The 27,430-nt window shown below is 33.1% G+C and overlaps 1 protein-coding gene across 1 annotated transcript; it reads left to right on the top strand.

Annotated features, from left to right (window-relative positions):
* The first annotated feature begins 1,236 nt into the window (after positions 1-1,236).
* On the top strand, positions 1,237-24,614 carry LOC139484151 (uncharacterized). Its single transcript, XM_071267881.1, has 13 exons — positions 1,237-1,430; positions 3,089-3,248; positions 4,185-4,285; positions 5,676-5,801; positions 6,715-6,894; positions 7,816-7,931; positions 9,322-9,439; positions 9,854-9,862; positions 10,192-11,000; positions 11,626-11,706; positions 17,223-17,543; positions 18,138-18,242; positions 24,046-24,614. The coding sequence occupies exons 1-13, from the start codon at positions 1,355-1,357 to the stop codon at positions 24,253-24,255; spliced, it is 2,412 nt and encodes an 803-aa protein (XP_071123982.1). The 5' UTR covers positions 1,237-1,354; the 3' UTR covers positions 24,256-24,614.
* Positions 24,615-27,430: the final 2,816 nt, after the last annotated feature.

The raw sequence follows: 27,430 nt of genomic DNA, 5'->3' as shown, positions 1-27,430 counted from the left end.
ATTAATACAACCGAGCTTTCGACTGTTAACCGACAGTATGAAATGAAGATCGTATACATAAATGAAGCATAGTTTTTGTTTTCCACTATAATGACTAGTGATAAAAAGTTTATTGGCATAATCTCAAATCAATTTTTATAACACACCCATAGGCTGATCTAAAGGCCCCGTGGCCTAGGCACCCCTTTTAAAAAGACAAATTTGGTTCATTTTATAGGGAATCACTGAAGCATGAATGGAGCCCCGCAGCACCCCACCCTTTATTAAAAGTTCTTCATACACCCCTTACATCTTACTTAAATAGTTTAAATACGGTGACCTATTATAGTTGTTAATTTCTGTGTCATGTTGGTCGCTTGTGTAGACTTGTCTCATTGGCAATCATACCACATCTTCTTTTTTATAATTAGATTTCGGATATTTAAAATTTTTTCCGCCTCAAGCATCACTGATGAGCCATTAATTGTCAAAATACGCATCTGGTGTATACACGCTAGTGCCATTAATGTTGTTACATGTAATATGAATGATTACAGCGGATTCCATTGAGTGTGTAGCCAAAGGTAATATCTTTGGTTAGCTTGCTTGTTAGCTGAACCATGAAGTCATTGTTAGGTTAGGTAAACTACCCTCCTTTAAGAATAAAATAGTCCGACAGAAAACCAACCCATCTGTCTGTTGGACCATGCTACTTCGAAAGGAGGGTAGTATATCTGACCTAGTAATGACTTCACGGTTCAGCTAACAAGCAAGCTAACCAAAGATATTACCTATGGCTACACACTCAATGGAATCTGCTGTAATAGAAAATATAATTCAAGCACATTTAATTTCGTATGCAACTTGTAAGTTTTCAATTATTGTTTTGCATTTGAGATATAAGCTTAAGCGTGCTAATTACCGTTAAGCACATGTGACTAATTGAATTTTAAAATAAACATTTTTATGCATGTCCATCCTGTTTTCCCGATTGAAATTTAAAAAAAAAAACATTTAATAAGAAGTATGAATTCATTTATAAACAATTTGACATAATCCAGTAGCCTCAAACTTGATTGATATAATTTATAATCCATATTTAAAAGAACATTATTTAATACACTAATCTTAATGTCGATGAAATTTGTTCTATTTCCAAAAATCGGCTTAGTCTTTAAAAGTTTTAGACTTTGTCTTGGTAAAATTATTGTTTATGCATCCGTGACAATACTATTGCTAGGTAGATTAAAACAATGGCCGACACTATAACATAAAGTTAAATTTTATATAGAAAACATGAGAAAACGGTTAATTTTCATAAGATGATTAAGAAATATGGATGTTTTTCTAGGGAAAGTGAAATTTCCAACATAAGATGATTTTGTGTCAACAGTCGTCATTCTGGTTCATCTCTTTCATTCTTCTTCTTCTTCAGAATCATGACGTCATAGGTAAGTTGAATAATTTATATTGAAATCAATTATTTAGTATTTGTATTGCAAAACAAATGTACTGAAAGGTAAGAATATATGAGATATAAAAATGAGGAGGTAGGCAATGGTTCCTGACTCCCACTTAAGCATCCCAACTTCCTTACTCTCATTCCCCCTTCTCCCACTTCCCTATCCCTAACTGTTTGACGAAAATCGACCAACTTCTATATTCCAGCATATCCATATTTTACTCCAACTTTTCCCCTAGTTCCCACTCCTAACTTCCGCTACCCTCTTCGACTGATCCGTCTTCCCGGTCCCTCCGATTCCTATGTTCCCTTGTACTTGTCAACCCTCATGCATGTATATACATGTTATTCGGATACCATTATTCTCCGATTTATATTTTCTCTTACAATTGAGTTAATTATATTTATATACAGTTAACCTTAAAGAGATGCATTAATATAAAAGGAAATCAGCGTCTTCGTTTAAGTTATGAGCTATCTACAGGTCTCTTGTCTGACTGAAGATCACCGACAGGCTTCAATCTACCAAATTGTTCAGATATATTGTTTTCTCTTATATTTTAGTGTGAATTCACATTACTATAAGACGTGTCACGGTACTTTTCTATCCCAAATTCATGTATTTGGTTTTGATGTTATATTTGTTATTCTCATCGGATTTTGTCTAATGCTTAGTCTGTTTCTGTGTGTGTTACGTTTTACTGTTGTGTCGTTGTTCTCCTCTTATATTTAATGCGTTTCCCTCAGTTTTGGTTTGTTACTGCGATTTTGTTTTTTGTCCATAGATTTACGAGTTTTGAACAGCGGTATACTACTGTTGCCTTTATATACTAATGGTTCGTCAAAATGGAAATGTTTAAACCAACAATGCATGTGACGGATTCATGATGGTCATACCCCCTTTTTCTCGATCAATGCTCACGTTTGAATGGAGGCATAGTGTTGGAAACGCCCCCGTTTAAACTTATGGGAGCTACCATTGTATTTTTAAGTGACAGAGGGGCTATAATGAAAAATGTTGTCCTGCATGTATTTTTTATTGTAATCTCAATCCTGCCTTTTTGTTCAATCTACTACTGTAAACCAACTTATTTTCGCGAGCGATTTAATTTCGCGACTTTTGCGAGTAGAAAAATAACGCGAATATAAATCGTCGCGAATATGTAAACCTTGGATCTTTCCTTATTAAACTTCATCAAGTAAATCAGAAAATCGCGAAATTAAATAGCCGCGAAGTGGTCAAGAAAGGGTCAAACGCGAAATAAAGTATCCGCGAAAATAAGTCGGTTTACAGTAAGTCCTATCTTTTTTTATTAGTATATCATGACTTTTTTTTAAAGTTTTTTTTACATAGAATGTCATCCTCCTTTTTTTTGGCAAAGTTGCTCATCCAGCCTTTTTTTTTTACTAAAAACACGCCTATTTTTTTTTAAATTTTATCCTACCCACCCCCCTCCCCACCCAAAATCAAATGATAGTTCCCTTAGCTCGCATCTCATATGAAAACATTGAATGATTTATATAACTGGTTTGTGGCCAGAAATTCATTTTTTCAAACTCACATGAGCGATACAGTAATAAAGAACCCCGATAGCTTTTACATTTCGTCTAGTTTCTTATTGGCATATATTTTTTTTTCTATTTTAGATGGAGCTTGTCTATTTCCTATGAATAGTGGAACATGGCATTCAACAGACAAAGGATCGCTTTCCATTACATCAAATATAATAATCGATTATCCAACTTCAACATTTGGTAGCCTTAGTTTTGAATGCTATACAAGTTCGGGAACTCAATATGTAGCAAGGTAACTAAAGCGTGGATTGTTTTAGAATAAGGGAATAAACACAATACCTTATCTATAGAAAAATATCACCAATGTTGACTTGTGTGTATGCTTGTAATGTATCTCGTCACATAAATTTTCTATGATGCATTAAATGCAGTCCATTCTCCATAAAATCACATCAAATATATGCTTCAATCAAACTAAAATATGAAATACGCAGATACAAGTGTTTGGCTTTTTAAAAATCCCCAATGTCACAGTGTACAGCAGAACTAGAATGTTTGGCGTATAACTGCGGAAAATATGTTTGGTAGAAAAAGTTCTGCTCACTTCCGAATTGCTTATAACAAATACAGACTCGTTTTTGTTTTGTCTTATATTTTTATGTTGTACTGTATATATTGGCGTTGTAAACAAGTGTTCAACATACCCTCTTCCCTATTTTTGAACAAGTAATATTGTCTTGAACTGAATTTAACTAAAATCTGTTGACTAGAATATACGATAAAAATACCCAGAGACAATATAAAAGTTAGAAAGTGTGGTATGATTACATATAAACAACTCTCCACAAGAGACAGAATGACACAGAAGTTAACATTTACAGGTCACCGAAAGTCCGTCAACGACAAGTTTGTTTATAAACTAAATTAGATCAAATTATGATGAACACATACCGATCCCCTCTTTTTTGTTCGCATTTATAAATCTAAAAAAAAGATTTAAAGTTGTATGTTTATAAATATCACCACTTCTTTCTTTTCTTCAAAATTCTATACAACAAAATATAGATAAAAGTAAGATCATTAAGAATCCGACAAAAACGGGAATGATCGCAGGGTCCCAAGAAGTTTGAGGTTGAGCTTTGTTGCCCCACAACCAGTATTTTTTTTTTTTGTTGTTCATGTACATTTTGTGTAAACACAAAAAGCTCATGTATATTCTATGTTTTAGGTCAAGCACTTTTACGCGTTATGGAGTGGACGTTCGAGCATATATATGCTTTAAGCTAGTTAAAGTCACCACATTCCAATATTATTACTATGAAGATTCAGGTAGGTCGTTCTTGTTTTATTGTGGGAAAATTATCCTTTGTCAAAGGTTGGGGCGCCAGCAAACACCTTTAATCTAGTCTTATTATGTTGGCCTCGCTAACATGCATTTTAAACAAACTGTTCAAAACCTGGGAATATCATATTCCATTGATTGATTATTTCTTTGAATAATAGTATTGTATCATTTTCTGATAGAGCCTTTGATTGAATTTTTTTTTAAATCATTCGTTTTTATATATTACTTTTCTATATGTTTTTTTTTACATGAATTGAAAATAACGAAGGAAGATTTCTCAAATAAGTGTTGTAAAAATGGTTTACTTTTACAAATTGCGAATTGGATGGAGAGTTGTCTCATTAGCACTCATATCACATCTTATTATTTCTATTATAAAAACCTGTCACGTATGCACATGCTTGTCCCAAGCTAAACAAACTTGTCAGAGGTTTCTGAAGTCATTGTACACATACTCGTCCTGAAAATTCATGAACTATTTGCCACTGGACGTCGAACAAACAATTATCGTCCTCAACAAGCATTAAATATTTGGCACTGAACATCCAACAAACAACAACCGTCCTGAAAATGCATTAAATATCAGCCACTGAACGTCAAAAACAACAATCGTCCTGAAAATACATGAAATATCAGCCACTGAACGTCAAAAACAACAATCGTCCTGAAAATGCATGAAATATCAGCCACTTGTCGTCCAAAAACAGCAGCCGTCCTGAAAATGCATGAAATATCAGCCACTTGACGTCCAAAAACAACAACCGTCCTGAAAATGCATGAAAAATCAGCCACTTGACGTCCAAAAACAAAAATTGTCCTGAATAAACACGTAATATTTTATATTATCGGACCACAGATGAATTTGGTTAAATGCCGTCACGTGGTGACCCCCTATGAGACCGTATGGGGTTAGTAAGTTTCATATGGGGTTCATGGCGCGTTAATGGCGACGTCATCTATTAATGTTGTTGTGTTTCATTGTTTATTTTTCAACAAAACGCCGGAGAAAAAGTCCAGCGCCCGATAAATTCCGGCCTCACCCCCTATGGATTTTACTAACCCTCTATGGATCCGTATGGGTCAGTAGCGAACCATATAACTTATCCTGGACGTAAGCAAATAACAATAAATCAATCTTAAGTATAACTTTATGATATTGTGGCCATTTTCAGCTTGATGGAATGTATTGAAAACTGTATTTTTGACATAAAACAATTATAGTCTAAATTCATATAACTTTCATAGGTATTCGGCTTATTTTAAATGTAAAATAGAATGTAATATAATATGGTGGTAATGCAAAGGATTGAATCGTTTTTTGTTGCCAAAGAAAAACATCATTTGTGTTAATTTTACAAATATCTGTACTTACAGTTGAAGAATCAACACTAAGCAACGAACGGATGAAGACAGTTGCAAACACAGCAACTGTGACGGTCGCTGACATCTGTGACAGAACAGTGTATGCATATGGTTCATATAACATTATGGTGCAAGATGGTAAGTTATTCGAGTGATGAATAAACTTTGTAAGTTAGCGAGTGAGTAGACTTTTTGAGTTAGTGAATGAGTAAATTTTGTAAGTTAGTAAATGGGTAAATTTTGTGAGTTAGTGAGTTAATAGGGTTAATTGTGAATAGGATGTCCTGGAAGACATAAGACCTGTTGGTGACCTTCTGCTGTTGTCTGCTCTGTGGTCGGGTTGTTGTCTCTTTGGCACATTCCCCATTTCCATTCTCAATTTTATACTAGTATTTACTGTATTTAACTATAAATGCTATTTCTATTAAGCGCAAGTCATCTTTAATGATTGATCTAATGGTATTTGGGCCCCTGAATTTTTTAACTCATATATACAAATCTTAAAGCTGGCAGACTTTCATCTTGCATTTTAATTTAATATAAGTTGATATATAATTCATATACTTCAAATATTTTTCAACATTTTTACATATTTTCATATAGTCAAAATGTAATCTAAGTGATTCAAATTGTCGTTGAAACAACCGACCAATTAGAAAATGACCAAATAACAATAGAATTTTACAACATAAAACAAATTGATAAGGTTTCCCAAATGTGTGTTGTGATATATTTGCTGCATAAACAGAGTGCATAGTTAGACCACATTTTTACATTATCTGTACCTTTTTTTGGTTATAGCCTTCCCCTTTAAAGAAAATGAAAAAATCAGGGTGATATAAGGATCGTTTTGTTAAGACACTCTGATTGACGCTTTTTTTAACCTGTACATGTACGTTATTGAATACTCTAATCTATATCTAAATGCCCTTTGTCTCATGTCTCAATGTTTCATTGAAGTTTGTCCTACATCTCTTCTTAATGGGAATAAAAATATAATAAAAGAAATACATATTAATTAATTTAGAAATTTTTCATTATATATTTTTAGGATACGCGTCTGAAGCAGCTTCGACCTGTTCCAGTGTTATCCAGGGTGACTGGTCATACAACTTTACTGATAGTTCAGGGAATTCGGCGTGTAACTTCGATTCCTCTGTTGGCATATGTACAGATAAAAGTGCTCTAGCTTTTAACTACACACAATGTCCACAAAATATCATGTATTCAGGTAAGACTAGTAATTAAATAAATCTGTTAATTCAAGTGAGAGGTTTAGTTACAAATGTAGCTATAAAACCACCTTATAACCAGGTTTGATCCGCCATTTTCTAAATAAGAAAATGCCTGTACGTACCAAGTCAGGAATATGACAGTTGTTGTCCATTCGTTTGATGTGTTTCAGCTTTCGATTTTGCAATTTTATGAGGAACTTTCAGTTTTGAATTTTCAACGGCTTTCGGGTTGTTTTTTTTTGGTGATTTTACCTTTTCTATTGAGTATGAAATTTAAAATTGCTGCGTCCGAAATCTTTTTCTGGATTTACCTTGGAATATTAAAACCATACACATTTAAAAGACAAGGATGTATAAAAACGTGAAAACTTGAGAAGCTAAAAAAGCCAAAGGGACGTTAAAATAACCAAATCAATCTAAAGTATGCTTTGCCCGTGGTAGTTGACTGAGCTTTCGTTTTTAATAGTTTTACAGTATATTAAAAAAAAAGGTATTCTACAATACTTCATTACATAATCATTTAATTTGAAAAGAGTATTCAATAAACTTTTTAATTGACCATACTACATGTTGCTTCCTTTACAAAATGAGGGGTATCGGAGGCCTTGTGGTCTAATTAGAACATATACGGTAGTGAGTTCGAAACCCGCATACATGCATGTATGGTGCTTTCGATGCCGATCATAATTCATAGGGATTGCCAGGTTTTCTTCTGTCGTAGTTCGGTTGTTCTCTCTGTGCACTCCGGTCTCCATAAAAAATAAAAACGTATCGCCGCAATAGTGTGGAAAGTTGTGTTAAACAACGCCAATCATCCAATCTTTTCAAATCAAATTATGGTTGTTATATTATGTTTTGTTGATACTATTGTTTTCTAATATAATAACAATGAATATACATATGTAACATTATTATAGCTCAAGGAGACCTGTATTGTTTATATTCATCCTCTGGAAATTCCATGACATATCAACATGTCCTTAATCTGGACACAACAACGGACGAATCTACAACCTACAGAATATCATGTTTGGTAAGATTAGATTTCACTCTGTTTAATGAATCATAGGCGGATCCAGGGAGGGCTGGGGGCGCCCCCCCCCCCCCTTTCGTGAGAAAAAATTGGTTGATTATATAGGGAATCACAGAGGCATTACTGGAGCCCCCTTTTTTTAGGTCAGTCAGTGGGCCCCCTTTTAGGAAAAGTTCTGGATCCGCCTATGTGAATCAATTGGCTGTTTTAGAATTTTTATTAATATGTTTTGAAAAATGAAATTTCAACCAATAATTCTGGTGCACACAGTTGACAATGAAATTACACGTGATCCTGTTCAATCAATCATCATGTATTAGTGTACACTTTTGTAAATTTACCTTTTAAGAAAGCAATTTCAATAATTTGAAAATTATTCACTCCAAGATAAAGAAATAGTTATCAAAGGTACCAGGATTTTAATTTAGTACGCCAGACGCGCGTTTTGTCTACATAAGACTCATCAGTGACGCTCATATCAAAATATTTATAAAGCCAAACAAGTACAAAGTTGAAGAGCATTGAGGATCCCAAATTCCAAAAAGTTGTGCAAATACGGCTTAGGTAATCTATGCCTGGGATAAGAAACCCCTTAGTTTTTCAAAGAATTCAAGGTTTTGTAAACAAGAAATTTATAAAAATGACCACATTATTGAAATTCATATCAACCCAGAAGTGTCGACTACTGGGCTGGTGATACCCTCGGAGACGAAACGTCCACCAGCAGTGGCATCAACCCAGATATTTTGTTGAAAATAGAACTACGGTTACTTTTAAATACTTAGTTTTAGATCACCCTACGGAATGCATATTAATATAGTAAAGTTTTCAGTATTTTGTATTCTTTGTTTCTCAACTATATACAAACTTATCGGGGCCTTTTATAGCTGACTATGCGGTATGAGCTTTGCTCATTGTTGAAGGCCGTACGGTGACCTATAGTTGTTAATGTCTGTGTCATTTTGGTCTTTTGTGGATAGTTGTCTCATTAACAATCATACCACATCTTCTTTTTTATATTGTACTCAACTACTGGAGATTATTTTATTTTAAAGATGTACATGTATACTTAGTTACAATAGCATCAGAACAACAGACAGTGTATATAGCAATGTGTACTGTGTCTGAGATGGAACACTTTGTGGGTTATAGTCATCCCCTTGCTCGTGCATTCAAAACATTTCGGAAACGCGTTGAACAAATACAAATCTTAATATTAACCTTACAATTTTAGAATTATATGATTTAATCATGATAGGGGATTATCCTTTTCTAGTTAATTTATCACTCAGTTTTCTGGAACACCATTCTCTCTTACTCAATAGCATCTCCAATCGCCACTGGTTTCGGTGGCCAGTCTGTTATGCTTTTTTGTTCTTTTTCTTTCTAGGTGATGTCAATTGATGGGAATTCACGATACATGACACAGTATCCTAATAACTGTTATGATGGACAGACATCAAAATCTGTGTCATCTCCAGGTGCTACGATAGAATTTTCACTGAAAAGTAAGCGTTGATCTATAACGTAACAAAACTGGCTCAAACCGAACATTCTAAATACCTCACAGTTAAGATTTCTAACGGAGCTCAACTACCAAACTTTCAAAGAAAGAAGTCAAGACTTGATAAATATAAAACCTGTATGGGAATATAACTCATAGGAATTCTAGCAAACTATGAATTCTAGATTGAATATTTTACAGTCGAAATATGCATTAGGTGGAGAAAAGTTGAAACCGTTAATATTATTGCTTTTTATGCAATTATAACGCAAAGTTTAACGAAATATTAAGTTCAATATGATATAAATTACTTCGAGACATTAAAAGTACAGATTGAATGTTAAACCTACATGTGTTTAAAAAAAATACCTATAAAACAATATAATATATTCCATATATTTCTTGTTTATCTTTTCAGGTAGCTGTCGTAAGTGTAATATATTCAAATGTAGTTGCTTTTAAAATGTAAGCAAACTGTCCCCTTGCAGTAAGTAATTATTCCACAGAAAATAATCTTAACCATGTCGAATACAGCTATACACAACTTTTATTTTCAATTTATCTGCTATTTTGTTTGATTTTTGTAAAGAAAATACAGTCAAATACAATTCTGAAGAGTTCTAATATGGCTATTTGCTTGAAAGCATTTTCTTTTTTGTTTTCGTTTTGTTAAGAGTGGATGTTGTTGAGTTTGTAAAATGTACGTGAAAACAAAAAATAATTGCACTCTCTCTCTATCTCTTTTCGTTTAATCAGCTTACACAGAGGCAGAAAATTATACGGCGGCAATAGCACTTGGGGTAATCGTACCTTTGATATTGATAATAATAATTGCTGTAGTTGGCTATAAACTTTATCAGAACTATAAATATTACCAAGAAAACAAAGAGGTTGACACACCAAAGCCAGATCCAAAATACGCAAATGGCGAAATCCGTAATAAACGTATGTGCAAAAGTAACGGTGTTATGATTGATGAAAAAGCACTGATTAATGATACACCACGAAGTGTTGAAATTATTATAGAGGACAGAAATCGACCTGATTCCACACTCACAACTGGTTCACTTCTGTCTGCAGGAATTAGGCGCGAGTCTTCGATACTTCTCGATATTAACCCGTCAACTCGGGGTACGATGGTTGCCGAGTCTCTTCCGGAAGTTACCGAACCAATCGATTACTCATCTGAATATTCAGACTCCGATGATGATGACCAGGGTAGTGACAATTTTTTGCAATTACAATCGAGTGGTGACTTTCTGGATGGTAAGAGAGACGAAGGTACTCAAACACCAAGTATTCCTCAAATAGTACTGGACAGTATAAGTCATGGTGGAGACTTTCAACCGGATCTTATATCACCTATTGCCGTTCCGCCTTCGATGACTACTATACCAGAGCACCAGACTGATGCAACTCAAACAGAGCAAGGAGGAACAAATAAGAAGAAAAAGAAACGGGTCAAGAGAACCAAGAGTGCATCTTCTACTAGAAGAGTGAGCTCAGCTTCGAAACGCCGACCTGGGAGCAGCATTAAAAGAAAGGGAACTTCAAAGCAAAAACCGGTAAATATATAATTTCATATTTGTAATAACGTTTTCGTTTATGTCGTTTCACCTAAACTATTACTAATGTTGTTCTGTTTATATTATGCATTTTAATTGTTTCGTTTTTCGTTACCAGTTTGCATTTCACTATAAATGTTTGTCACACGAAAACAGCAATTCCTCTGTAAATTTTTAGAACTTTTTGAATACATAATTTGTGCATTTCGTGCGTGCTGGGTTTCATATTTTGCGAACACCATAGATACATATAATAATAGAAACAATTACGTGTATTTTGGATAATAATGAAATAATTAGAATATAAAAGTCGACTGGTCGCATCAACGACAATCTCTTTTTCTTAACAGTGTTAGTTGTCTTTTGGCAGTTTGCATCGAGTTCCTTGTGGTTTCAATCCTGAGCAAAAAAAAAGCATACGTGTTTTAGGGGGCTCCAGAATAGTTTTCAGTGAACTCAATATTTCTTTTCACGTGTTGCAATATAGTCCTATAACTAAGAAACCACGAACATTGTACAAGATTATCCGTTATACTTCTCGTGTCGTAAAATGGAAATCAAATTATATATATTCGAACCACTTAGGCTGAATAAAGAAGTAAAATCCTGCAATTTTATTTTCTAGGATCGCTATGGTAATACTGACGATAAATTAGTCTTTGGTACACGGATAAATATTTTGAGGATCCGCCCCAAATCATTCAGGGTAGGTCACGCACTTACTCTACTAACAAGCAATGTGGATCCTTTATTAATATTGTAACATTCCTTTTTTTTTTTTTTTTTTTTTTGATTTATCCAAGAAGAAAGACTTTTGTGTCCACAATACACTGACAGATTCCCTAATCGTAATATTATGTTCTGTGTTTAGTGGACCAGGAAATTTGGGTCAAAACTCTAAGTTGACATTAAAAAGAGAAAGATCATATCATAGGACACTGTGAACTAAGTTTCAAGTTGATAGGACTTCAACTTCATCAAAAACTAGCTTGACCAAAAAATTCAACCTGAAGCAGGCACTATCACTTTCTATGTTCAGTGGAAAGTAACAGTGGGGTCAAAACTCTAATTTGGAATCAAATTAGAAAGAGGATATCATAGGGAACATGTTTTCTAAGTTTCAATTTCATTGGACTTCATTTACTTCAAAAACTACCTTGACCAAAATATTTAACCTTACTTTAACTTTACTTTTGTTTCCTTTGTATGTTTCGAAGTTTAGTATGCCGTCCATATTCGTTTTAAAGAGACTAATTACACCTTTTTGTTAAGGGGCCAACTGAAGCCTGCCTACGGGTACGGGAATTTCTCGCTGTGTTGAAGACCAATTGCTGGACTCGGGTTGTTTTCTTTTCTATTGTCGGGTTATTGTCTCTTTGACATATTCACTGTTTCCTTTCTCCATTTTATTAGATTTCATATTTTAGGTCCTCAATGATCTTTAATGTTGAAAAGCCTGTTTAAGACCAGTTCAGTTTTCTTTTTACAAAATTCTCTTCTCTTTTTTAGCTCACCTGGCCCGAAGGGCCAAGTGAGCTTTTCTCATCACTTGGCGTCCGTCGTCCGTCGTCCGTCGTCGTCGTCGTCGTTAACTTTTTACATTTTGAACTTCTTCTAGAGAACCACTGAATGGAATGAAACCAAACATGGCATGAATGTTCCTAATGAGGTGATGACCATGTGTTGTTACTTTGTAGCCGATCCATCATCCAAGATGGCCGCCAGCGGGGGACTTAGTTTAACACAGGAACCTATGGGAAATGCATACAAATGACTTCTTTTAGAGAACCACTGAATGGAACGAAACCAAACATGGCATGAATGTTCCTTATGAGATGCTGACCAAGTGTTGTTACTTTGTAGCCGATCCATCATCCAAGATGGCCGCCAGCGGGTGACTTAGTTTAACATAGGACCATATGGGAAATGCATACAAATTGACTTCTTTTAGAGAACCATTTAATGGAATGAAACAAAACATGGCATGAATGTTCCTTATGAGGTGCTGTCCAAGTGTTGTTACTTTGTAGCCGATCCATTACCCAAGATGGCCGCCAGCAGGGGACTTAGTTTAACATAGGACCCTATGGGAAATGCATACAAATGACTTCTTTTAGAGAACCACTGAATGGAATAAAACCAAACATGGCATGAATGTTCCTTATAAGGTGCTGACCAAGTGTTGTTACTTTGTAGCCGATCCATCATCCAAGATGGCCACCAGCGGGGGAATTACAGTTAACTCTCGTTGTCTCGAACTCGGTTGACTCGAAATTTCGGATGAGTCGAAGTTTTCACGTGGTCCCGAACTTTATTCCATACAAAAGTATGTAATTCGACTCCTGATGAGTCGAAATTGGATGAGTCGAAATTTCGGTTGAGTCGAACTAAATCTACGGTCCCAAGGTTAACAAAAGCATTCAAAATTCATTTTTTATCTCGAACTAATACACATATGTCAAAACATGACCTCCGGGATTTAAATTGATTGAAGAGTTAATCTGACAATACACGTGTAATTAAATTTCCGGTCATTGACCACTGTATTGATTTATGACATGCTATTTCCATGAGTGTTTACCTGAGATTATTTTTTATAGAATTTTGATTAATAATTAGTGATACATTGTTAATGTTCATGAAAAAGTATTTAAAATGTTTACAAAACAATTAATTTGTGATTTACAATCATGAGCTTGGGTGTGTATAAAGTGAGGATTATGGCTTCCGTTGATGATCACCTAAAAACTACTCAAACTTTGATCTTGTTATATTTTCTTTTGAAAAGAAAGAGTGAGATAAAACAAAATGAATAGAAATCAAAATTTTCTTAAATCTTTTGTATCCGAGAATAAACAATTTTGTCAGCTATAACCGACCTGAATAACGAAATTATCGATTGGAATTTACACTCTTGGAAAAGCCATAGGATTTTTTTTAACTGAAACAATTGAATAAGTAAAAATAATATCATTATAATAATAAAAGACTGTGACATACAAACACATCGATCTGATACTAGAATATCGATCTCCTTGCCATATTCACCCGGATTTATTTTAGCTTTACCAAGCTTAGCAAGAGTTGTGTCCCTTAGATTGTCGAACTTCCGGTGTTCGTTTGAGTCGAACTACGTGTATCTCGAAATATTTCTCTGGTCCGGCTGACTTCGACATAACGAGAGTCGACTGTAGTTTAACATAGGAACCTATGGGAAATATATTCAAATGTCTTCTTTTAGAGAACCACTGAATGGAATGAAACCAAACATGGCATGAATGTTCCTTATGAGGTGTTGACCAAGTGTTGTTCTTTGTAGTTGATCCATCATCCAAGATGGCCGCCAGTGGGGGACTTAGTTTAACATAGGACCCTATGGGAAATATATACTAATGTCTTCTTTTAGAGAACCACTGAATGGAATGAAACCAAACTTGACATGACTGTTCCTTATGAGGTGCTAACCAAGTGTTGTTACTTTGTAGCCAATCCATCGTCATTGTCATTGCAACATCCAAGATGGCCGCCAGTGGGAGGACTTAGTTTAACACAGGACCCTATAGGAAATACATACAAGTTTTTTCTTATGGAGAACCACTGCATGGAATGAAACCAAACATGACATGAATGTTCCTTATGAGATGCTGACCAAGTGTTGTTACTTTGTAGCCGATCCATCATCCAAGATGGCCGCCAGCGGGTGACTTAGTTTAACATAGGACCATATGGGAAATGCATACAAATTGACTTCTTTTAGAGAACCATTTAATGGAATGAAACAAAACATGGCATGAATGTTCCTTATGAGGTGCTGTCCAATTGTTGTTACTTTGTAGCCGATCCATTACCCAAGATGGCCGCCAGCAGGGGACTTAGTTTAACATAGGACCCTATTGGAAATGCATACAAATGACTTCTTTTAGAGAACCACTGAATGGAATAAAACCAAACATGGCATGAATGTTCCTTATAAGGTGCTGACCAGGTGTTGTTACTTTGTAGCCGATCCATCATCCAAGATGGCCACCAGCGGGGGAATTAGTTTAACATAGGAACCTATGGGAAATATATTCAAATGTCTTCTTTTAAAGAACCACTGAATGGAATGAAACCAAACATGGCATGAATGTTCCTTATGAGGTGTTGACCAAGTGTTGTTCTTTGTAGTTGATCCATCATCCAAGATGGCCGCCAGTGGGGGACTTAGTTTAACATAGGACCCTATGGGTAATATATACAAATGTCTTCTTTTAGTGAACCACTGAATGGAATGAAACCAAACATAGCATTAATGTTCCTAATGAGATGCTGACCAAGTGTTGTTACTTTGTTGTCATTGCAACATCCAAGATGGCCGCCAGTGGGGGACTTAGTTTAACATAGGACCCTATGGGAAATGCATACAAAAGTCTTCTTCTAAAGAACCACTGAATTGAATGAAATCAAACATAGTATGAATGTTCCTTTCCTTATGAGGTGCTGGACAAGTGTTGTTACTTTTAGCCAAATTTTATATTTTTTTATATGATTTCAAAAACCCAAGTAGAATCAGGTGAGCGATACAGGCTCTTGAGAGCCTCTAGTTTGATTAATTACTTTGTCCCTTGGCCTACTTGACGAAAGTTAATAATTTCGAAGGCGTTACGTGGTGTTTAGTTTAAATGTAATCCCTTTTCCTCATAAGTTAATTCTTTAACATTCTTAATCTTCAAAATATATGTGTAATCTTGTTAAATTGGCATTAGATGTTAAATCAGTGCAAGTAGTAGAAATCTATTGAATGTACGATTCATAGATAAATAAATTATAACCAAAGAAACCACAATCCATCTGAACATCTGGATAAAACAACAACAACAACATATTGTAAAAAAAAACCTACATTTAATAAAAAAAAACAAAACAGAATAATTTTACATGCCGCTCACAATGAACGAACCTTTGTTCGTTACATGTTTTATTAGGTTCTTGTTGTTGCAGTCTTATATTACTTGTGATGTTTTGATGGTTTTTGTGTGCATTTTCTCCTTTCTCCCTTTTGATCATATTTTTGTCTTTCCTTCGACTAATGTTGTCGATAATATTTTAACATCTTCTTAAAATAAATTTAACAATATATACAGTTTCCACTGAATGATACAACAACAATTTGACCAAAACAAAAACGTCCTATTCATTGCTATTATTATTATATATGGCCCAAAAGGTAGCGTAAAAAAATAGAAATCTTGTTCATCAAATTGGTGTTTACTATGGAAGAATTTGATTTCCGGTTATCTCTTTTTCATGGCGACCTAAAGAAAGCCACAGCACAAAAACAATTACTAATGCTGAAAACTATGAAATTAAGTCAACTAATACATGTACTTCGGAAGTATAAGTTTACCTACCGACTCAATCTTTCGTCGTACTTAATCCCAATCTCCATGTATTTAATACCAAAGTAATAAACAAGATTTAAAAATTATGTCATTATCCCCCTCCTTTTTCTAGCTTATTTAACATCATTAGCAACATTGCATTTGTTTAGTAAAAATCTCTAAAACGGTAAAGACATGAAATGCAATATATCACACTATGGAATTATTTATGTTTTTGGGTTGTACGGTAAGATCTATTTGTTTACTTATATTGCTTTACGTTGTTTTTTTTTTTATCTATTTATTCCATTATCTAGAATGTAAATGTCAAAATGTTTAGTAAAATTTGATTTTTTCTTTCTTTCGTTCTTTATTTCTTTTCTTTTTTCTTTCTTTTTTCTATCCTTTATTCTTCCTTTCTTTCTTTCTGACTTTATTTATGACAATGTAGACATTTAAGTTAGAAATTTTCGACATTTTTCAATAAGAAAAGTTCTCACTCTTTCTTGCACAGTAAAAGAAAAATTCGACTCAACTATAATAATATATCCAAGTTATATAGTTGGAATATGAAAAAAAAAACAGATACTCGTGATTTCTCAAATGTTAAACTTTCCTGATTGAACTGTCCTCATGGCATAGACGCTATATAAAAAATAGGAGATGTCAGTTTTTTTATTTCAAATGAGACAACTATTCACCAAAGATAAATGAGTGTATGCAATTATAAGTCACCGTACGGCCTTCCACAATGAGAAAAAACCCATACCGCATAGTCGTATAGTTGTCTAACTATTTTAATATATTTTAATATTCCATTGTCTTAGTTTCTATTAATCCTATGTATTTTGTGTCTCATTAGAAAAAGAAGCAGGTTAATCCACTAATAACTGATGAAGATTGTCCAATTGATCCCAGTTTAAATGACCTAGATACGAGTACAAATGATCAAATCATTGTACATTCAAAAGATGAAAACATTACTACAGAAACTGGAGAGGAAAAAGAAATAGACGATAACACAACCGATGATACATTGAATTCAAATCCAAGCAAGTCTGCCTTGAAACGAAACGAAAGTATGCTGAGGGAGAAAATATATAGACATACCAATAGGGATATCCCGTCTTCCAAAAGGAAAAAGAAACAACCAAAACTTAGACATCCTCTGGAACAAAAAAAGGTACGAGGGTTGTACTTAAACGAAATCTAAATACATATGCGTTTTATAGTTAAAATATCTATGTTATATCAATTTACTTGTTACATATAAAAATTAGGAGATGCGGTATGATTGCCAATGTGAAAACTATCCACTAAATTTCAAATGAAGTGGATGTAAGCAATTAGCAAAGGCAACCGTACTGCCTTCCTTTAAGAGAAGATGCCCCGACATAAAAACAATTTTAACATTGATATTGAGAAAACTATCGAACTAATTCATAACAAATTAATTTACGAAAATCAATGATGATCAACAAGAAACCAAAGACTACCACTGAACAGTCCCTGATTTGGGACATGAACATAAAGAATATGGTCTGGTTAAACATGTGTGTGATCCCTCCCAAAACCTATGTTTGTCAAAGAAGGAAAATCAACAAATGCAGATGCGAGGATATGTAAATAGGTCAGCCAGATTTAACTGTGGATCCATGAAGTCTTGCGATTCATTGGCTAAGGGAATGTCATAGTGCGAGCGGGGCATGGTACTTTATGAACACTGTCTTGTTTTGTAGTAAAATGTAACCGCTGACTTACTTTTTTTTTAAAACAGGGAGACCAAGAACCTCTGTCCGACTCTTGGTTTAAACATAGAAGCACTTCTGTACCTAGAACGCACACTAACTCCGATAGAAAAGAGGAAACTGATGGTGAAGGGGTGAGTTTAAAGCAATCAGATATATCAGTCCTTTTTATTTAGAGAACAGAAATAAACAGCTATCTGTATCACATATTTTTCTTGTGTATTACGGTTGTCATGGTTGTTGAGTACATGTAATAAGAAGTTACATACTAGATAGTCTGTTTCCCGGCCGTTATTGAAATTCTTGACAATACGTCTAATATTTGTATATTTCCGAAGGCATACTGAATGTTTTACGGAGTGGACCGACCTACATACTAGAGGTCTGTTTTTTTAAGGAAGTTAGAGTTCTTATTTTAAGAACAACCAATGGATATATAAAAAAAAATACTCACTTTCAAAGCAAGAAAGGTTTGTTGAGTGATTTTTCTAATTAGAAAATTAATATAAATAGCAATTAAAAGACTAATTGTTAAAAGTTGGGACACACATAAAATATTAGTGTGTACTAACAATTTTCAAGTAGAAGTGTACCCCTTAAACGGCTTTTATTGTGATGTTATAAAGAGGTGTTCGACTCATCATTGATTCAAACAAATAGTAGAAAAACAAGAAATACTAACACTTTTTAGTAAAATAAATGCATAGAAGCACAGAGTGTTATTTGTTATACTACTGCAATACCAAGTCATTGATTTTAATTTTTAGGACTCCGAGTTTGAAAGTATAATTTGGAATAGGTGAGACTTGCACTGCATTTGACACGATATATATTTCAAACGACATAGATAAATCAACATTCAGAACCTTTTTCGAATTGCATATATTATAAAGTGTTTCTAATAGGCAATAATTCGGACAGATTTTGAAAATATAAAAATTATACATGTCTGTTTAAATTTTGCTTACTTGTACAGTAAAGCACCATAACCAACCGTACAACCTCTAGGACTAGCAAAACAAACAGACCGTCTAACAGAACAAACCTCTTGCTAACAATATACAGGATACACCCCATACGACTAACAGTACACACCTTCAGCCTAACAGTTAAAAACTCTCTGCCTATTTTAAGGATACAACTACTATACAGTGGGGGAAAACTGACCTGTCTCATCATTTCTTATTAATAAGTATAATTTTGTTAAAAAAAGAGAGTCTGTTTCGTTGCTTTATATATCGTGTCAAATGATGTTTTGCACAGAGAGCTTCACCATTTCCAAATTAATTGTTTAAATTGATTATTAAATAGTCACTGATTTTGTGAATACATGCAAGACTCTGTATTGTGATAGTTAACTGAATAACCGAAATTCACAATGTTTAACACGAAAGTTCAAGTTTTTTTTTCACCATGCACAAAAATTAAGATGGCTAGTTTATAAATGTATTTTAGCAAAATGCTTCCATTTTACTTTTAAAAAAATCACAATTTTCAATAGAGGGTTGAAGTGACTAACTTTTTCGATGGTTAAGATATTTCAAGAATCAAAACCAAACAATCGCTTCAAACAAAACGTCTTCAGTTCTTTGCAACGGTTGTGTTGCTGAACACTATGAGAAGTAATGTATCTTTTCCAAATAGAATATTATTCAGTCAATACACTTTTATCGAATTAAGGGTTTGAAGTAAAAAAAAATCAAATGACTATAACTATATGATTTTTGAACATCAACCCAAATTTTTTTTTTTTTTTACTATTTTTTTTACATAATCTTGTTATTTATGCAGTCGTTTTTTTCTTGTGATTCGTCAATTTTGACAACTGCCATAATTGCATATCATGTAACCAGTTCCTTTCAATTTGCTACGAATGAATACCATTATGAATTCTACAATAAGTGATTGAAATTATTTCTATTCAAACGTCTCTTTTTTTAAAACCCTTTAATTTGCAGCTAAAAAAATTGACATTGCTCAATCATAAGAGTTGTTCACTGTCACTGTTTTTTTATCTCTCTTTCAGTTCTAATCATGCACTTTTCACATAACACATGTAGAAATCGCAATCTTCGATTTGAGTTCACTCTAATTTGTAGTGATTAATTTAACAAAAAACTTCTTTTCACTAAATGCCTTATTCCATTATTTCAACTTATTTAGAATACAGATAATATTTTTAAAATGACTGTAAATAGTTTGATTAAAAAAACAAGAAATTGTATTTTCATTTGGCAATCAGTTTTTTTGTAAGCCTTTAAACGTTAAAAAATATATCATAAAAATCAAAATCAAAAGCAGTTTAATCAGTCTCCAATGTATTTTTTCATAATTCTTTGATGATCATCAAGTTTTACAATTTTCAAAAACCTCTTAATTCTTCGGTAAAACAATTACGCATATAACATTAAACTTTATACATAAAGGTCTGATAGACTACAAGCGTCTGCTCCATTTGACACTAGAGGATTGTTTTCTGGAAGGTAGGTTGTGGTACGTAATCTTTTTGTGTGCAAACGAACAAGACTTGCATAGCGCAACTCTGTTTTCGAATAGTTCTGCATAAGATAAGGATATATACTGTATGATTCTGTATAGCCAATCCTGTCCATAAAAACTTAAAGGGGGAAAACAGTCAATCGTACGGCAGAATGATTTTAATATACAGGAGCATTGATGAATTGATGAATTGACGATTAAATAATGCCTCGTTCAAACGTACATTTAATTCGAATTGAATTCGAATCGAATGCGAATCGAATTCGCTAATCGTGTTCACACACTCTTCTTTTTTAATTCGAATTGATTCGAATTGGCTAATTCGAGTTAACTAATTCGCATTAGAAATACGTTTTTTTTTTTAATACGAATTAAAAGTTAAGGACAGTAAAGCGAATTTGACGCGCATTGCAATTCGAATTAGACTTAATTCTGTACATGTACGTGCGAGGGCTATTCTGGATACAACTTCATTAAAAACATTCATAACCGAAAATACGGTATGGGTTTCTGATCGTTGAAGACTGTACGGTTGACTATGATTTCTTACATTCACTTCATTTTAACTTTGGTGGATAGCTGTCTCATCTGGCAATAATACATAATCTCCTTAGTTTTAACATAAACACGTGAAAGCCGATGACGTATAAATACGTAGATACGTCAGGAGCTTAATTACCAAAAGGGACATAAAAAGAAGCGCAATTATTTTATTAGATAGACCAAGAAATTGTATAGTTAGACTTACTATACAAATCCTTGGATAGACTATTCCCGTTTTATTTGAAACCTTTATTTTTTTTTTAATTGTTTCCTAATTTTATCAGCGTGGAATTTTATAAAAGTTTATACTGTATACTACGATTTTTATTGTAAAAGTTTGATATATACTAACGATGCATGCAACAAGGATGTGATTGAATCAGTACGCTTGTTTCAGCTACTAGTCAGACCTATATATGACATTTGTTCTGTATGTATAATCTGCTTGATATTCTTTTGATATAGTCTGTGTATATATATATTCACATCTGATTTACTATTTGCTTAAGGTGGTACCGAACACTACAGGGAGATAACTCTGTAATATCAGCTTAACGTTTTAATTAGTACGTTGCCTTGTGAAGGCAATATAAAGCTTCACAATGATCAAAATTAGTGTTTGTCAAACTGCAATATAACCAGTGTGATTTTTCTGATAAAACGATTGGTTCATTTTTTTTGATTTATTTTATATTTTTGTAAAAGGGTCAAAGTAAATGATTTGTCAAAACTTTATGAAAATTAAACGATTCAAATTAATTTTTGTGAAAGTGTTAGGTACCACCTTAAAAATTTACAATCTAAGACATCTGGGTTTTTTTCTTATAAAATTCTCAGATTGATAATATTTTTCTTGAACAAATCAGCAGATAGAAATTCTCAAAAAAATTATATATTTAGAAGCATAGTACATGTATATACAGTCAACCCAGCTCAAGAGACCACCTGTATTAAGCAAAATCCTGTGTTATAAAACCATTAATTTTAGATACCTCTGTAGAATATTTCATATAAATTGAACCTGTATTAAAAGTCGACCTGTCTTATTAGACCACTTTTTTGCTCTCCCTTAAGTGGTCTCTTAAAACAGGTTTCACTGTATATATATGCATTTTTCTCAGCATATCATCTAGTTATTTGATATTGGAGCCGTTCAAAGAAGCGATTTATTTTTAATGAGCGATGGATAACATAATTTAAGTTGGGTTATCTCCAGTTTAATAGAAAAAAATCGCAATAAAAAGTAACTGCAATGTAAACCATAATATATAAACTATACGTGGGTCTGAATGGGGTTTACAGAATACAGAATAATTGGCTAAAATGCAAAATACGAGGCAAAATTACGGAACAGACAAAAAAGGAAAGAAAAAAGAGAGAGGGTGGTCTAAATTTAATATCATTGAATAAAGAAATGAAAGACCATCTAAATTATGTTGTATACAAGATACATTGTAGGTCATCTAAGGAAAATAGTATGTTGCTTTTCTATTAAAAATAGAATAAAAATATTATATTCTTATAATAGCATAATTTTTTGTATATTTTTTTCTCATTTATTTTTTTATATAATTTAGTGTTCAGAATAAAAGAAACTATGGAAAACTAATTTTTTTCTTTGTGCATATACATGTATCTCACCAAGATAGTACATTTTACTGATAGCTTAAAATAAAAACTCATATAAATAGTATACCGAAAAAATATGTAAAAGACATTTCTAAAACTATAAAAGGTGTATTCTTCAATATAATCCCTATTATAAAGTTTGACCTGTATATCAACAATAAGAATGTGACTGTACTACATGTACAATGTACATGTGCTTGTACCGTATTACTGTACTTAATCCACTTAATTTCTCACAATGTTTTAATGCCTTAGCTTATTTAAAAGTATTTAATATGGATAAAGGCTATACGGGTCATTGTTAAATTGAACGATTAAAATTGAAAAAATATTATGAAAAAATAACAATTAAAAGATTTGAAAATACAAAAGAATGATGTATAACGGAGTTTTATTTGATATATACTAAAGGTTTGTAAACCTTGTAACAGTCGACATCATATTTGATATAGGGAAGCATGATATTATGTCTTTAATATGGATGTTGACTTGGGGGAAGGGGAGGGTATAACCATTTATGATCTAACTATCCTGTAGGAAATATACTGATTTTTTTTTTTGTAAATGAAGAGTGTCCCTAGAGGGAGGGGTATACTGCTTAACGTTTGTCCGTCCAAGATAACAATATCTAGATTAATGGATTATTTTCAATTCAAGTTCAAAAAACTTTTCTGTGTAATATTTTATATATTTAGTTTTTATTTGAGCTTTACCAGGTGGAAATACCTATGCAGGTGTATAACGTATTGTTTCGAATGGTGACCAAATGATATGATAGTCTTCCTTACATGAAACTTATTAAATAGATTAAGTTTTTTAAATCCAGTGGCACTATATTTCATTCATTTTTAAAACGAGAATAAATCACCAAACAACAGGGTGGGACGTTTGATTGTCACTGGATGATGAGGTTATTTTAGATAGAAGATATTGTCTATTTTTACAGGCCTCGCACGGACCCTTCTTATAGAAGCTGAATAAGATCTATCACGCAGAGAGTGTGTTACTCTCCCCTCATGAGTCACCCGATTTAATTTCCTCATTCCATACTGCATATTCTAAAAAAAAAAAAAAGCTTGCTATATACATGTTTTCTAGGCCGAATCCAGGATTTTTGGAAGTGGGCGTAATTCTATAAAACGGTTTCTCAACCAAAAAATATTGGACTATTTTATGTTAAAAAAAAAATCATAAAAATCGTCAAAAACATGATATAATCACTTTTGACGATCCGTTTATGTGTATTAGTCATATTTTCTTTTTCAGCAAGTATCACCTGAAGTAGATGATCACGGGAACCTATTACCGCAAAGTGATAATGACTCCTTAGAACAAAAACGACCCTCAACGCAGCAAAAACCATTCATGAAGCCTCAAGCAGAGACAACGGAGGAAGTGTTCGAAAAGATTAAATCTATGTGGCAATTTGGAAATAAGTGGCTTGGAAATACGTATATTGCTCATAGTCCGAAATAATTTGTGCATGTATTTAGGAACTGAAGACTTATGAGTTGCATCATTCATTAAGGATAGTCCATGGCATTGTGAACGCTTTTTATTGACATCTTTGTTTTTTTTCTATATCTTCATTTTTAAACGCGTTTGGTTTTGTCACTAATTGTAAATTGTGTTGCCATTTGAAATGCATTTTTAACTTGCTTATCGGACATACCAATTTCTATGAGTGATCGTTCTTTTTCATTTGAACTTATTCTACCTAACTGAACTATGTCAGTTCAGTCTTCTTTCACTGCAAGTGAACGAGTTTGTATTACAATAGGCATTATTCGTCTAATTCAAACATAATTGCGTGCTATAATATACTTTTGTTTTTATTCATTTCATGTTTTACTTGTAATACTTTAGTTGAACCGGACTTGAAGAAAAAATAAAAATTCAAAAAGTATAGGTATTCTCATTTGTCAATATCACTGTCAAGTGGCACAATAGCATCATTATTATGAAAACGCTAATCTTTAAGTAATTCCTTATAAGATCATGTTTGGATAACATGGTACAATTGATCAATGTTTTTTTTTTTATTTTTTTATTTTTTTTATAATTCATGTTATCTTCGTCTTATAATATGCTATATTACCAATATGGATGTTGTATAAATTAGTTATTGTAAACAGCTTGTTTTCAATTCTGAAGAGAACAATTAGATTCAGTGCTCACAAAAAAAACATTGAGTAAGCTTCCAAATGTATATTATCAATATTTAATCAATATATGTTGTGCATATAACTGGAGAACTATAACTGGGTTATGTTGAAAATTGACTGCGTTATTTAGTTCATAGCTTTTATTAAAGAAACTGATACAATGTAGCAATATCTAAAATGCAGTTTTAATGCTCTCTTATGTATAGTATGCATGTCATCAAAATGCTATAATATGTCTACTTAGACAATGGAATTAAAGTATTTTTTGAACTTATGAATTTTATCTGAATGCATGAAACAAGGTAAAAGTTGTTTCATAAATAAAGTATAGATATATGCACCTTTTAATGAATTACACAGTATAGCAGATTAGACTTTATTTCAAAGCACTTTTTTTAATTTTTTAAATTACTTTTAAATGGGTATGACTATAACGTTACATTGTATAAAGTTGGTGCGTCCGAAGAGCTTTTCTGATTTACCTTCATCGGGAACGCTCACCCCAAGTCGTTGAGAAACAGGTATATATTGTATTTTAATAGATGAGGAACTATACAATGTATAACGAATAGGAATCTGAACATTATTGTGAAATCCATTTAACTTCAACCTAACGGACTTGGTGTTCGATCATCCGAATGACGGAAGTGTTATGGAGCTTCGTTGGGAGTAATCCGATTTTTATAGTTACAAATTAAAGTGGTAATTGTCCGTATTTAATTTATTTAGTTTTAAATACAAACATAAAGATCTATGAATCGTGTTTCTTCTATTTATTGAATATTTATTCATTTCGCAAGAAGCTCTCAATCCGTGTAGAAAAATAAATTTCAAATTATTATTGTAATATGTTCTTTCATTTTTAGATCAATCTGTAATACATGTAATATGACAGACAAACAATTCTCTGTATATCATGGTAGATTATTATCTTAATAATGTTAAGAAAACACAAAGAAATAAAATTACTCTGTCTTTGTCTTTATGTTGTTTGTGATAAACAATGTATACATGTATGTACTGCTCTAAATACCAGGCTGAAGCTAGCGAACAATAGCTAGCGAACAATAAGCCAGCGAACAGTAAGGCAATATATCGAAAAACCAAAAAAAATAATCAGACAGCAACGGCCGTTAAATAAAAAAATATTCAAAAAGGCAGAAAATCAGTCCAAATATTGCAATTTCAACGCAATCTTGAAATGGTTTTTATACCATTTATTGATTAAACAAATCACATCTATTTTAAGGCTAATATTCAGTACCACAGTAAATCTGCATCTTTCAACGGATTATTTGAAGCATGCAAATCAAATATTTTAAAGATTCAGAAGATGTATTTGCAAATTTAGAACACTTTATATTGCACATACAAGCACATGCTGGGGCCTTTCATAGTTTACTATATGGTAAAGGTTTGTTTCATCGTTGAAGGTACTGTATTGCTTACACTTCGTCATTTGAACCTTGATGGGTAGTTGTCTCTTCTACTATCATACCACATTTCCTTATTTTTATACACCAGGAAGGAGGCGGGGAGAATCATGTCATTAAACTTTAGCATCCATTCGTGAATTTTACGGACGCCTTCACGAGTTGGTTGATCGTTATGGAATATCCGTTTCACAGATGATAGCGGATATGCTCCTAATGTCATAACTACAATCCCATCCCTTGTTCACGAATGTAACCTACCGACTTGTTACCGAGTTTGTATTTACAATGTTAGGACAATGAAACACATGAAGGGTGTCATACGTAGAACAGGATCGGCTTATCTCTTCCGGAGCACCCTAATATCACCCCTAGTTTTTGGTGGGGTTCATGTTTCTAAGTCTTTAGTTTTCTATATTGGTTTCGTTAGAGTACTATAGTTTGTCTGTTTGTCTTGCTTTTATTAGCCATGACGTTGTCAGTCTTTTTCGATTTATGAGTTTGAGTGTCCCTCTGGTATCTTTAGTCCCTCTTATAAGGGCGAGGTTATGCAAAAGTTCGATATTGTCCTGAGTACGTAGTTTCATTAGACAGAATGGAAAAAAATCTATCAATTACATTATGGGTCCGTACATGTATATTGAAAAATTGCCTACCCCTATACAACGTGTCACAATTTTTCAACAGTCAATCATTAGAACTGTCTACATGTTATGATGATTATTCATAACGAATTTGTAACTCTGTTACTCTTAGGTTAAACATCTCCGAAAAGTTCAATTGATTTCAATTCCTATTTACAAAGCATCCATTATTTACATGTAATGCACCTGTAACGGTCTCAGTTAAATGACCACTTCATACTGAAAGCTTCGTTTTTACCATGCTGGTATTTAGGCTAAAATATCCGTGTTAACACCATATAATTTGCACTCAGTGCTTGCAAACGCAACCTGTATCGCTGAATGAACTTTTGGGCATACATGACCTAGGTACAAAAAAATCAATTATATTTTTTTATATTTCAGATCTTAGAAGATGTCAAAATACAAA

This window comes from Mytilus edulis, chromosome 8 (assembly GCF_963676685.1).
Source record: "Mytilus edulis chromosome 8, xbMytEdul2.2, whole genome shotgun sequence".
NCBI lineage: Eukaryota > Metazoa > Mollusca > Bivalvia > Mytilida > Mytilidae > Mytilus > Mytilus edulis.
The sequence above is the reverse complement of the archived record's forward strand: the minus strand, read 5'-3'. Positions and strand labels throughout refer to the sequence as shown.